This window comes from Toxotes jaculatrix, chromosome 21, assembly GCF_017976425.1.
Source record: "Toxotes jaculatrix isolate fToxJac2 chromosome 21, fToxJac2.pri, whole genome shotgun sequence".
NCBI classification, from domain to species: Eukaryota; Metazoa; Chordata; class Actinopteri; family Toxotidae; genus Toxotes; species Toxotes jaculatrix.
This window is the reverse complement of record NC_054414.1, coordinates 6213655-6227539: the sequence shown is the minus strand read 5'-3', so window position 1 is coordinate 6227539 and position 13885 is coordinate 6213655. Positions and strand designations below refer to the sequence as shown.

Genomic DNA, 13885 nt, shown 5'->3' with positions numbered 1-13885 from the left:
TCTATGGTCCAGACTGTAAGTTTTCTACTTGTTTGTCAGATTAGATCAAATACTACAAGCTGACTAATGTTTAGATTATCTTTATCACCTTTATTCCCATACATGTCCATTCATTACAATATTGGAAATCCATAATAAATAAGCACCATAGATGATCAGCAGAGAAATAAGAAACACTCAGTCTTAATCATGAGACATACATAAGAGGAAAATAAATGTCTGTTGGAATCTAAGAACCTGCTATAGATTTATACCATCATACTGTGGACTGTGGTAGTGGCAGTCCATAGTGAAGCCTTAAAGCAGAGGTTTTTGGTCCAACCAAGCAGCAGCACACCATACTTGACTCCTTTAATCAACTGATCTCAGTCTTCAGACAGTTGATTGGTCAAACTGTGTGCTCATGATTGGTTGGAACAAAAACCTGCAGCCACACGGCCCTTTGTGGATCAGTCTGGATACCTCTGCCTTAAAGGATAATTACCTTGTAAACCTGTGCAATTAACCGCCCGGTTAGCTCAGCTGGTAGAGCACGAGACTCAGTCTCTCGGGCCTGAGCCCCCACTCCAGACGGCACCGCATCCCAGGAGCCCACCACCTGTGGGATAAGCAGCAGCAGATGATGGCATGAACTGTGCAATTAAAGAGCATAATGTAATATCATAGGTGTTATGTTTCTTTAGAAAATGTAAAAAAAAGAACAAAAGAAAAAAGAAAAATACACATTGTCCAACCAACAGCACACTTACACTTAAACTGTAGTGCCCTTAAAGAAACAAGTGTCACTTAAGCCACTTCTGGACAATCTTCTGATTGGTGATAAGTTGCTAAAAAAAAAAAACCAGACATTTTCAGCAATGTAACCACATGCAATTCTCACAAAACAGCTATCTGCACCTCTTCATTTTGGAAACATAAAATTAAGTGTTAATCATCCAGTGGATTATTAACAGCACATCACAGCTACCCGATGTGTTGCGGGTCTGTGTGATGCATCCCATAATACGTCTCATATTCAGCACTGCCAAAAGCAGAAATGTGGTTTGAAGAACTGGAAGAAATTAGAATTATTTTTTTCCCTCTGTTTATCGTTTCCATTTTTTTTTTTCCCCCCAGCGGGCTGGTTTCATCAACAACACATTACATTCACTACAAGTATACATTCTTAATTCAAAACTTCCATTCAATTCACAATTCACTTTCACAAGAATTGGCACCTTCTAGGGAGATCAAGTTATTTATCTTCAGCAGTTCGTTGCCATATTAAAAATAAAAAACAAACAATGCAGCCACTGTGTGCACTGTGGGGGAATATATGCACTACATCTCTGGACAAGCAAGCAACACTACATTTTTCCTATTTAAAAACACTTCCCTGAAGGCACAACCAGGAAATTCCATTGTTTTTTTGAGGGCAGTGTTCAGCTTCATGTGCCAAAATCAACATGGCTTCCAGGCAGGCCATTCTGATCTTTAGTGAGGGAACAGCTGAGGCGGTGCAGCTTTGGTATTTAACATGTACCGTAAATGGTCTTCACCTACCGAGCCACACTGTCCTGTGTACGAGGCAGCATGCGCTAAGTTGAAAATGCTTGAATATCTGTTTTCATTGTCCCTGTTGTATTAACTGTACATTAAAGGTATACTGACATCTGTGAGGTTCGGAGTGAACCTGAAAGCTGAGGCTCTGCCATCGACTGTACATGGAAACCATGTAGATGGTGAAGAGAGAGGCACTGGAAAGGCCTGAGGACAAAGAGGAGTATAGAGGCAGCTATAGCAGAGGTCCCAGCTCTTACTGCCTCAGTTTGGCTCTGTTACCAAAAGGAATAATCTGGAAGATCTTGTTTTCTGAACCTGCTTTTGTGTTATGATGTACAAGCCGAACTCTGCAGTAAAACAGGAAGCAGTGTCTGCAGTACAAATAAAAGATGGGAGGATAAATAAAGTGGAGGGACCTCTGCTAAAGCTACCACTGCTGTTAGAGTCAGCTCTCCCAAATTACAAAAAAAAAAGTCTTCCAAAACCCTAGCTGTGTCTAGCCATGCTTATAGGTTTGGTTTCATTTGATAAGCTTTTAAGATATCTGTCTCAGATTCCATCCAAAAAAGGAATAAAAATGGAGATAATTTGAATTTCATTTTCTAGTGCTCACTGCATAAAAAAACAACAACTCACATTTAAAATAAATTACAACTTATCCACATCTCTGTCCTGAAACCGAACCTGTTACTCTGGATAATTTATAGAACTCTTTCCTATCTTCAAATCCAGCCAAAGAAAAAGCAAAGTTTTTGTTGTAATTTGGGCAAACTCACTGTAAAGTTACAAGGCATCTGGGAATCAACTTTATTTGTTTTCTTCCTGAGAGTTCAATGAGAAGATTGATACCACTCTCATGTCTGTACACTAAATATAAAGCTAGAGTCAGATTAGGTTAGCATAAAGCCTGGAACTTCATGTTAAACTGCAACTTGGGGTTTTTGTAAGTATGAATGAGACATAATATTATTAGTTAGGTGCAGAGGTGTTGGTAAGCAGATTATTTTAACATGTTTTAACCAGGATAGCTTTCCATGTTTTCTGTCTTTGTGTTTAGCTAGGCTAAGTGGCTAGTATCTCTAGCTTTACATTTGACGTACAGACAAATAACTGTCAGCAAAAAAGCAAATAAAGATGTTTCCCAAAATGTCAAACTATTCCTTAAAGATAAATATCAGATAAATATCAGTCAGCTGTCGGCACTCAATATTAACGCCTCTAATAACAGGTCTTACAGTTTAAGCACAGAATCTATTCACTTAGTATCCTTGTAAAGTAGTGGTTGAAGAAGTCAGTGCTCTCCAATACAGAGAATGTCTGAGAAATTACATTACGTTCCACTGGTCAAATACAGGCGTCCAAACTGTTAAAATACTGCCTTCACCACACAAACCCGAGACCCATCACAAGGAGTGTAATCACAGGAGTACCGTCTTAACGTTCCAGTTCAAGCATGCCTAAGAAAGTCAAAACCTGGTCCTTAATGGAGATGATTCTGACAAGGACTGCACGCTCAGTCCCACTTTGATATTTACTTCCTTCAGAATTTCCTCTATCATCTCCATATGTCAGTTCCCTTTAACTTTGTCCCGAATGTACACAAATATGGCCGGTTCCTATATTTTCTTGTTTTGTTCTTCTTTTAAAGGAACGCCCTGATGCACTGAGGAAGATGTTAAAAGACACTCAGCCCCTAAAATATAAACCCTGATGACAGCCACGGCTTTGGCCAACGGACAGCCTCGATGTATCAAATGTCGCTAGTCCTCGCACCCAGGGCCAGATCTCCTAGTGTGGAAAAGAAATCCTCCATCTCCTTCTCCAGGAGCCGGTTGCGGTTCTCTGCATCCTCTCTTGCACGTTCACTATTTCGTAGTTTGATCTCAAGCATGCGTTGCTTCTTCCTTTCCTGCTCCATCTCTTGTTCCAAACGCTCCATCTGTGCACACAGAGCAGCACTGGACTCTTCCAGTCTGAGGAGATGCAGCACAACACAGACAGGAAGCAAAAGTCATTGACATTGACCTTTACAGAATGGTTTGGTAGTGTATGGACCAAACTTAAAGCTTCACAGGGCAAGTTTCTGTCACATGCTCTTACCTTTACTGGTATCTGACCATTCAGATAGTTTTGGTCATGTTTACCCTGGTTGTGAATAGAAATAATTTTTGGGAAGCTTGCAGCATTGAAAATTTTCAAATGTCTTTGCACAGTTTTCATCTGAACTACTTTCTACTTTAAAACAACTGCCTCATCCACAATGAGGTTTGTGCATTGTCAACAGTAAAAGGTGGTATTTAACCCTTGATGAAAAAGAAACTGTCTAAATTGACTTCTTGAAACCATAAACTGTTAATATCTTTAATTTTAGGTGTCAACCAAAAATAAATTGTGCTGTTGAGGTATCCCCAGTGGAGAGGAAATGAATTAAAATGAAAGAAAATACAATCCTGTTAGTAAGCACGCTAAGAAGCACTCCCTTCATACAGAAAAAGTACAACATCTGTAAATGATGATATAATGAAAATCTAAGCCAGTGTCAGAAACTTTGGCAGCTTTTTGGACCCTTGATCGGGTACAAATGAGCAATTGTTTAACCTAATTCATTTATTACACAATGAGCACCACAAAAACAAAAATTTACACACACATGATGAAGTTTAGGAGATCCTTTCACAGACTTACTTTTGTATCCTTGCCTCATAGGCGGTCTTCTGTTTCCTCAACTCATCCTTCAGTCCTTCCACCAGACTGCTCAGCGTTAGAGTTACCCCGTCTCCATCCTCAGACATGATAATAGAAGGCACACCAGCTGCCACGGCCATGTTTCCATTCTCACTGCAGGCTGCACTGCTGCTGCACAGCTCCATGGCCTCGCAGCTGTCCTGCTCAGAGCTCGGGTCTGTCATCATTCCTCCATCCCTTCCTCTGTCAATCTCCCTCTGGCTCTCCATCCACTCCCCCTTTTCGCCACTTTCACCCCCTGCTCCACAGTTTTGGTTTGCTGAAGGCTCACTTCCAGAGTCAGGGACGGAGATCTCGCAGGAAGAGGTGGACCACGGTGTGCTGGAGACGCTTGGTACGCTCCCCATGCTGGAGGAGGAGGTGACATTGTCGTAGGTGGACAGTCTCTGTGAGGAGCCGGTGGAGTCTCGGTCACGGGCAGACCGCTCACCTGAAGACGTGCGCCGGTGTCCCCTCAAAGAGGACAAACCATTCATGAGCCAGTTACCTCCACCACCACCTCCACCTCCTCCTCCTCCCCCACCAGAAGATACACTAGTTGCATCTGTCACGGAGCCGCTGCTTTGCTTAGCTTGTGGCTGAGAACGTGGTGCAGAGGAGCTTTTAAATGAGTACTTCCAGGAAGGCATGGCCTTGGCTTGTTTACTCGGGCTGACCACCGTCTCTCCCTTCCCTGATGAAGACCCCAGTTTTGGTCCAGGGTTTGGGTTTGGGGTCTGGGTGGGTGTGACGGCTGCACACAGTTTGGCATCCAGAGATGAGGCACTGCTGTGCAGCTCTTGGTCGGGGTTAGAGACCGGGCAACTCTGAAGATCCTCCTCAGAGATCCAGGCTCCCAGGCTACGATGTTGAAGCTGATGCCCCTGGACAGGGAGTTCTGTTTGGGGTGTGGCGGGTCCCTCCTGGTCCCTCCCTGAGTACAAGCGGTTGTGTTCCCTAATGAGGACTGTCATCAGGTGTTGGACCAGAGAGGTTCCTGGACAATATGGACCACATTCAAACAGTTTTTTTATCCTGTATATCCAGTATGTTTAATTTGTATCTTTGTCAAATTTTACCATGAACGTCATCCATACCTTCCATGATAGTGACCGGGTCCTCCATCTTGGGTCGAAGGATATTTGGTCCAAATACTGTGGCAAGATTCTGCACGCTCATTTTGTTCTCATTACAGTGGGACTGGACCTCATCGAGGAATCTAAAGCGAAATACAGAGTTAAACACTAAAGTAGAAGCAGTGATCATTCTTCAAGACTGATTACATTGGTTAAATTCTCACGTGTTAATCATCAGTTTCGAAACTGCCAGAATCTGTGAACATGTCAGTGCCTCTGCTCTGTGTCTTGTGCATTTCAGATATTACACTTTTAGCTGAAATAAGTTAGAGTATCAAAAGACAAAAAAGAGAGTGGACTCACTTGCATATGTACTTGAGGAGATTGTAGTTAGGTAGAGGTAGAGTGCTAACTTGCTTTCCAAGTTCCTGGACCCCCTGATAAAAGATGGATTGTAAAAGTTTTAGACGCACAAAAACACACACACACACACACACACACACACACACACACACACACACAGAGGAGTACATACCTCCTCCTCATCTTTGGCCAAAAGCTGTGCACAGGTTAGAAAGTCTTCATATTTGGAGAAGGGAATGACTGGTTCAGGCAGCTCTCGCAGGTACAACTTAAGCAAGGATGCCACCGTGTGGACATCTGTGTTACTGCAAGGGAGTAAAGAAAATCACTGTCTACTGGATGCTCTATCATTGGACTCTCAAAAGGTTTGTGTAACACTCCCTTCCACCTACCTGTCAAACAGAGGCTTGTCCCCGCAGTCGAAGGCCTCCTGCAGCTCTTTGACCAGGTTGGCCTGTCCTGGCATCCTAAAGAGACCCTCCTCGTCCAAACCCCTCTCCCTGATGAAGTCCACGCACTGCTCCACCAGCAGGGGTGCCAGCCGGGGGCCAAACTTCTTCTCATACTGCACCGTGTCTTCTAGACGCTGGCCAAATATCCCTGAGGAAAGATGGAGGAAACATGAAATATCTTTGCATTTGATGGTTCAACCATTGATGCACCTTTTGAAAACACTGGGTTATAGGTGGCTTGTGTCTATTCTGAAACAAGTATAGAGATCTCAGAATTATAATTTACATTATACATACTGTTTTTTGTTCAGTACCAAAAACAGACCTTTGATGATGGAGCTGATACAAAAATATTCTCGCTCATTTCTATGTGAGTCAGCTTGTCCAGTTTGTGAATTATTGTTGAGACATTCAAGACAAAACATTCAAAACATTACACTTCCACAATATCAACTATCAGAGGTTATAATTACTGTACTTTATATTGACCTTGAATCTGAGGGTGTCTCACAGTTAAAGCAGTCTCGTAACACTCTTTTGTTTCACATGAACAACAGTCACTGAACATTATTTAATGGCCACCATTCACAGAATGTCCAGCATCACCATTAGAGACTGTCCTTTGCAGGCAGACACCACCTCTATGCAGAATTGTGGAAAACAAATGGTTGAGGAGAATGTCGTGACACAATGGCCTGAGACTGTAAACTGAATACCTTTACATTATCTTAAAGTGCTATTTCTCATTTCTCCTTCATAATTAACTCATTTAAAATGTATTAGAAAGTGAACGGTTAATCCTGGTAAACTGGCTCATTAATTACTGTTTGTTACCTGCTGACTGGCTGCAGCAGTCGCAGCTGGCTGACAGCTCACAGTAATCGTAGTGATTCACCGAGCAGGGGCTGCACAGCAGCAGAGAGCGTCTCTCATACATCCCAAACCCGCATTTCACCAAGTTCATCCATTCCAGTTCAGGCATTTGACTCCTCTGGCGGATTAACGCTGCATTTACAAAGACCTGAACCGCAGAAACGAGCTACAGTCGAGGAACAGGGAACAGAGCTGGAGCTGAAGCAAACAGCAGCTGACGAGAAGAGAAATGTGACCAGCAGACTCGGGGGGTCAGTGTGCTGTGACCACAGTCCTGCTGTTAACGACAGGTCTATAAGTTGGCGACAGATCTATTCTGGACCGAGAACCGAGAGACAGACGCCCCCCTCACCCTATGAATCTGAGAGGGCGGATAGAAATATGACCAGGCCAGCAGGGGGTAACCGAGCGGATAACAGATTACCACTACACTCTATGGATGAGTGCTGCTGGTTATGATGCTTCTCTCCCCATGACATAATTTATTTTATTTTTAATAATATATTACACCAGGGCTTACATTAGATTTAGGGGTCCTAAGCTTCATCCCACCCTCCATTTGTGCTGCAGCTGGACCGGAACTGATCTTTCACTCAGCTCCATTTGTTTGAAGTTCCCCACTTTTTAAACTTACATTGATTCATTTTTTCACTTGAGGGCACTTACACTTACATGAGCTGACATGGCAAACAGCTGCCTATTTACACAAGCAGCAAGATTAGCATTCAGTTGGAGTTGTGTTTCTGGCCACCTGGTGAATGTAAATCCAATAATTCACTCTGCTTCTGACCCTGACAAAGAAGTTTTGAAAACCCCAAAATGATGTGGAAAAACTTTCTAGAATCAACAAGTTCTAACCATCTGAATAAGAAATATTCAGCCTGTTGCACGGGTTTGCAGGTGCCTATGCACACAGCCCGAAATGACAAATCTTCTTCCTCATTTGTGCAACACAAGAATATCAGTGAGAACTTTTGTGAATAATAACATAAATCCAGACAAACACAATTGCTAATAAAACTTCTGAATGTATTTTTTTTAATACAAATGATGGACAGTTTGAGAAAGGAGACATGTCATTCCAGGCTGCCAGAAGATTTTTTTTTTTTTTTTTTTTGTATGGAGCTAATTTCCTGACAAACATGTTTTACAAATGCCATTGGACTCACTAACAAATACTGTACACGTGGTTTGCAAATCCAAAGCAGCATTAACAAACAAATGCATTTTGTTTGGCGAATATAAAACCTACCTATCAAACAAACAACTTATTTATAATACATCGCACTTCAGAAACAAATACAGCAGGGTCTACAAGCACAAAATGATACATCCAAACAAAAGAAAAAAAAAAAAAAAAAAAAAAAAAAACATCTTCTGGCACAGTCTTTCCACCGTGACTGTGCTGAGGATTTTCTCACAAATGTATGCCTTATCAACAGAGGGTGGTGCTATAAGTCCCTTCAGACTCACCAGTGTATTTGTATATGCAAAATGTTTTGTTTTTTAAGTTTTGGCAGGAAATTATCTCCATACAGTTTCTCAGTTTGAAGCATCATCCAGCGACAGAGCTGGCAACAGAGCTTAAACCTGGCTCATTAAAAATGAAGTTTAACATGAGACCAGTGACATCATACTCTATATCATTGGTGTGTTATTCTACATTTATCCCCCTATTAATACACTGCTCCTTTGTAACCCAACACTACGCTGTTCAGCTGCTCCTTATGTCCCAGTTCACACCCACACGGGCCTGGTTATATTTATGGTCCCCTGTCAAGTACACTAGTTAGACATCCAGACCGAAGCAGACAGGGTGAGAATTAACCGCAGGCTCACCGCTGCATGGAGAGGGGAAAAAAAGAAACTTTATTACCCATCAAACTCACCTCAACAGGTGAAACCACAGGCAGAAACCTAAGAGAAGAGCCCTGTCTTCTCTTTTTGAATTTAAACCAGCACTATACTGGAACAGACTGACAGCGAACTCTGATCACATTACTCCAGTCAGGTACAGTAGTTTGACACCAGGAATAGAGACATCAGGGTGAGAATAAACTGCAGGCTAAAGAAATGAGACACAGTGGGTGGTGGTGCTGGTGGGTGGGTGATACTTTTCCACGACTAGGCTCATGTTTGTAACTTATACAGTACAATGCAGACACACCAGGGACGTCTTTTCCTATTTCAGCAGCAATATCTTGTTGCAGAAACTGCTGCAAAGAAATGCAAATACTTCCTGGCTACAGCTTGGAAAGAACAGCCTCAGTACAAGTTGTGTAAATGATTACGAATGAGGAAAATTGAGTCATACATCATCAGAACTGCTGGTTATTCTTTTCAATCAGTCTGAAGAATCATATGTTTAATTTCCCAGAACAAGTGAAAACTCTGACCTGTCTGTTGCTGGTTTTACTCTGCCTTTAATTGTCCCTCGTGCTTATGAGGCCAAATGTGTTCAAGGACGGGAATCTGTCTGTGTGTTTTTTAAAGTGATCGTGTTTCTCATGTTTCAGTTCAAAGGTTTGGCTTTACCTCCTCCAAAAGGCGCCCAGATGACCCGCCGTATGGCCTTGACCCAGTCATCCATGTCTGTCTGAGAGTTTGCCATGAGCAGGAAGGATTCATGGCTGATTGGGGCCCGGTCCTTCTCTCCTGTTCCACCTAGAGTGGGAGGGAAGAAAAAGTCAGAACACCAGAGGCTGCAAATATTCCCCAAGAGTACAGGAATTTATCCTGTGCTGTGTTGATCAGTGAACATATATTGCAATTTTTCCATACATCATGTCACAACCCTGGATCACAGGGTGCCACTATGGGAGCTAGACTGTGAACTGAGTTTGTGTTGACAGCGAGCGCAGACGTGGAAGTGGGCTAAACAAAACAGATAATCAAATGCTCATCCGATTTTTATCTTCTGGGGTTGACACCAAGTTAAAACTAATATGTTATAAGGGCTTCTTACCACTAGATGGCACAATTGTTTCACTCTGAGTGCTTTGGATTTGCACTCTAACCATCATGTCCTGTAGTTATGACCCCAGTAACTCCAGTTCATGTTTAGAAGTAAGGCATTTAGCTGATATTGTGAACAGAGCAGCTTTTAGTGAGTACAGAGGATAACTGTGTTTCATCTCCCACATTTTTCTGATACTCATAAACAGCAGCAAAGCTCACAGCTGCTCGCCAACACATGAAACAAAATGAGTGATGTCAGGTTAAGATAATGAGGCTGGACATCTTTGGACTTTCTTTTACAAGAGCAAAAAAGTGTGACATGATCAAGTGCTACAGGAAAACAACACTGACACAACACAGTAAAATGTACAATCCACCATATCGTTTTCTTCTGCTTACATTCACATAATCTGGAGGGAATGTCATGTGTTTTCTGTGTGGTTGAGCCACAAGTGTTGGATGGTGTGGGTGCCACAGTCACAGTCATTGTTGTCACAGTCATTTAGCTGTGAGAAGGGAATCCAAATATAAACAGTGGTGCCATAAAGCTAAGTGCCATTGTCACCCAGCTTTGCAAACTCACACTGTCATGATGAACAACACACTGCAGTCTGTCTTCACATGTGCTCCACTGTCTTAGAATAATGAACTGAGGATTTCTTATTATGTGCATGAAAATGTTCAATAGAATTTAAATGAGTCCTTTAGTTTGTCCTCAGGAAAAGAGGCAAAATTAAATGGGTAAAAAAAAAAAAAAATACAGACAGGAGACTCAGACATTAAGGAGCCTGGGCACATCCAATACTTCCTCTTCAGTGAATCATGGCCTGATAAGACACACACACACACGCAAAGGCACTTAAAATCAATCCCAACATAGCTGACTTATACCAAAACCACTGGAACATCCAAGCCTGGATGGATAAGCATTACAAAGGTCCTTTTGGAACCAATTAAGATAACAGTGGCTGAGGGGTTTTACAGAGACACGTTAAACTGAGTTGTCCTCTCAAAGTCCCAGTGATGAATTTGATTTTAGCTCTTCCACATGCTGATCAGACGGAGGTTGACATTTCAGTCTGAGAGGAGGTTGAATGTTTATAGCATGGACACACAGAGCTGCTGCCTTCTGAGTGTCTGTTTATTGAAGATATATTCTTGATAATTATAGCTGTGGTTCTTAAATGTCAGATGGCTCATAGACGCTGCTGAATGGGAGATTAAGGGTGGAAAGGAGGGAGGAAGGGGAAGAGGTAGTTTTTACAGTGCAGATGAAGAACCATGTTCTTGCTGATGCCAGTTTGAACTTAGGGTCCAAAATTAACTTTTTGGTTTATCTGCCAATGGCTGGTAAACTGAAAAAAAATTACTGGCCAAAATCATTTTCAACCAGCTATAGAACTGCAGAAGATACAATGTCATTCAAACAATAATACTAAATACTAATTACCAGCCAACTGACCTTTTAAAGGGAATTCTATAATAATACAAATTTTAGATGCTGTTGTAAGGGAACTCAACTTTTATTTTGAAATGTTAACCGATATTACATCTCATACACACACGCACACAACATGTGTGTACATGTGTCAACTCCATATAATCAAATTACTCAAAACTACTCTTATGGTTGTGTGTTGCATATTATACACAACCTGCTATGAATAAAGTGTCATCGTCCTCAGATACAAGCTCTCTCTCAGATAAAAATTAACTCAAAATAACATCAAAAATAACATCACAGAAATGCAAAATGAAGCCAATCACCAATGTAGATTTTCTATTTGCATTTGTTGTTTTGTAGTTGTTGTTGAACAATAACAAAAGAAAATAATATCTTTACTTAAAAAAGTAGGTGCTAAATGTTTATGTATTTAGACAGAGGCTTGTGGAACACAAAGCTAACACAGGCTAGTAGCTCATACTCTTTAAGCTGATGCTTCAGCTGACGTGTTTTCCACAGACACTTGCTTAGAGGAACAGTTTGACAGTTGAAGATCAATACCACATTCATGCCTGTCCATTCTGAAGCTAGAGCCAGGACACAGTTAGCTTAGGTTAGCATAAACATAGCATGCATTGTCCCTGAGGCTACGTTCTCTATTAATAATGTGACTGATGATTGGGCTCTGTGAAATGGTTGGGGATTCCCTTTATATGACCTCTGTGCAGCTTATTATTGGTATGTATGGGAGAATGAGAGAGAGAAAGAGAGACTGGAAGAAAACAGTGAATTAGTTACACAAACATTATTGAGGACCAGTCAGTGCAGCCAGCAGCACTGAGGCTTACAACACAGGCTCTACTACCTGAAACCTACTGTACATTCACTTATAACTACATGATGATACATATTTAGTAGTTCTTTTTCACGTAGCATGAAATATAAACGAAAATAAACACTGAAAAATACACAAACAATATTGCTTGGCTGAAGATATTCGCGGATAACCTCCCAGTGAGTGCAGGACCACATGACTACAACCACAGACACATTACTGCCTGACCTTACAGCCACATTTAAGGTCTAACCTCATGTTTTTCATCCAGCATGCACTGCTGTGGACACAACAAGCTCCCGCCACAATATTTCTACTGTAAGTGTGACACACAGCACAGTGCACACTTAACCACATTTAACTAAGTCATATTGTACCAGTAACTGTATGTAAGTGACCAGTCAATCATGCAGATAAAAGTCTCCACGCTGCAATATATGTTTTTTAAAATACGAATAAAGCAGAACTTAATAAAGTTGTTAGACAGGAATCGACCAAACAAATACTTGCCTTTTCTGCAGAATGGGCCACTAGTCTTCCACTTGAGCATTCAAACATTTTGCAGAGGTAGATTAGGCAACTTGTAAAACTCATTTTCAGCAAAACGTTGCACTGAAAATCACTCCGCTTTCTTTCTGTGTCCTGCTGATCCACCAAAAAGTGTGTTTTATTCAAACACATAACATCTCAATATATGATGTGTCTTGCAAATAACCATTGGCTAATAGAGGAGTTAGTATCTTACTACTATGCAAAACTACGCAAAAATAAGAGTTTGTTCTAAGCATACTGTAAATCTCATCAGTGTCCAAGCTACTCAGACGCTCCCTACTACACTTGTAAAAAAAAAAAAAATCTCCAGGATCTGTTTCCTGTTACCTTGGAGATGTTGTTTCTTCAGTCTGTCCGGCTTGCAGCAGACCAGCCCCATGTCTGAGTGAGTGGCGTAGGCTGGAGCTGGGACTGGCTCTGGCCTAAAGCTGCAGCATGAGGAAGCGGCTTCTCCACCGGCACAAAGTCCGTTTGGAAGCAGATCAGTACGCAGGTAGCACTGACGGCCAGAACCTGCCAGTGAGGCATGCTCGATGCCAGCGGAAACAAAACCCGTCAGACAAGTCCCACTTCTTGCTCCTCACTCGTTTATTCTGTCCATTCATTCACTCTTCTCTTCCTGTCTCTCTCATTCAGCAGTGCGGGCAGCAGGTCCGTTCCCTCAGCCCCCCTGGGGAGAAGCAAATCCCTGAGGAGGAGTGTAACAAGGCTCTCTCTCTCTCTGTCTGTCTGTCCCCCTCTCTCTCTCTCTCTGTGTGTGTGTTCAGTAACTGGAAGATGGGCTGTCCTCCAATCTTTGCCAAACAAACTTGTATACACACACAAGGAAAAGAGACAATGCCAATCAATCTCTGCAAGATACAGGCAGTATAAGCTTTCTCTCCTCCATCAGAGAGGATCTAGGCTCCTATAGACCTGTATGACTGCAACAATCTGTGACTTTTTTAAAAATCTAATTTCCTGCTTTCATTCATCCTGTAACCAGTTCACAAAAACTTTCCTCAAAATACAAAATGAAACTTGGTAACAACACCTCAAACACTGCCAAAGACTATAGTCTCCGCTC

The 13885-nt window shown here is 41.9% G+C and overlaps 1 protein-coding gene across 2 annotated transcripts in view; it reads right to left on the bottom strand.

Moving 5' to 3' along the window:
• Positions 1-81: 81 nt before the first annotated feature.
• The window catches only part of si:dkey-191m6.4 (rho GTPase-activating protein 22), a 28535-nt gene continuing 14731 nt past the window's right edge, over positions 82-13885 (bottom strand). Inside the window, exons 1-8 of one of the 2 annotated variants that reach the window (XM_041067132.1) lie at positions 13147-13389; positions 9566-9694; positions 6098-6305; positions 5878-6010; positions 5706-5779; positions 5364-5485; positions 4228-5263; positions 82-3515 (exon numbers count right to left, since the gene is read on the bottom strand). In XM_041067132.1, coding sequence (XP_040923066.1) covers positions 3293-3515; positions 4228-5263; positions 5364-5485; positions 5706-5779; positions 5878-6010; positions 6098-6305; positions 9566-9694; positions 13147-13198 — 1977 coding nt within the window. In that variant the 5' untranslated portion in view covers positions 13199-13389 and the 3' untranslated portion in view covers positions 82-3292. Of the gene's footprint in view, positions 3516-4227; positions 5264-5363; positions 5486-5705; positions 5780-5877; positions 6011-6097; positions 6306-9565; positions 9695-13146; positions 13390-13885 lie in introns of those variants that run through there. The other variant, XM_041067131.1, reaches the window with a different exon arrangement.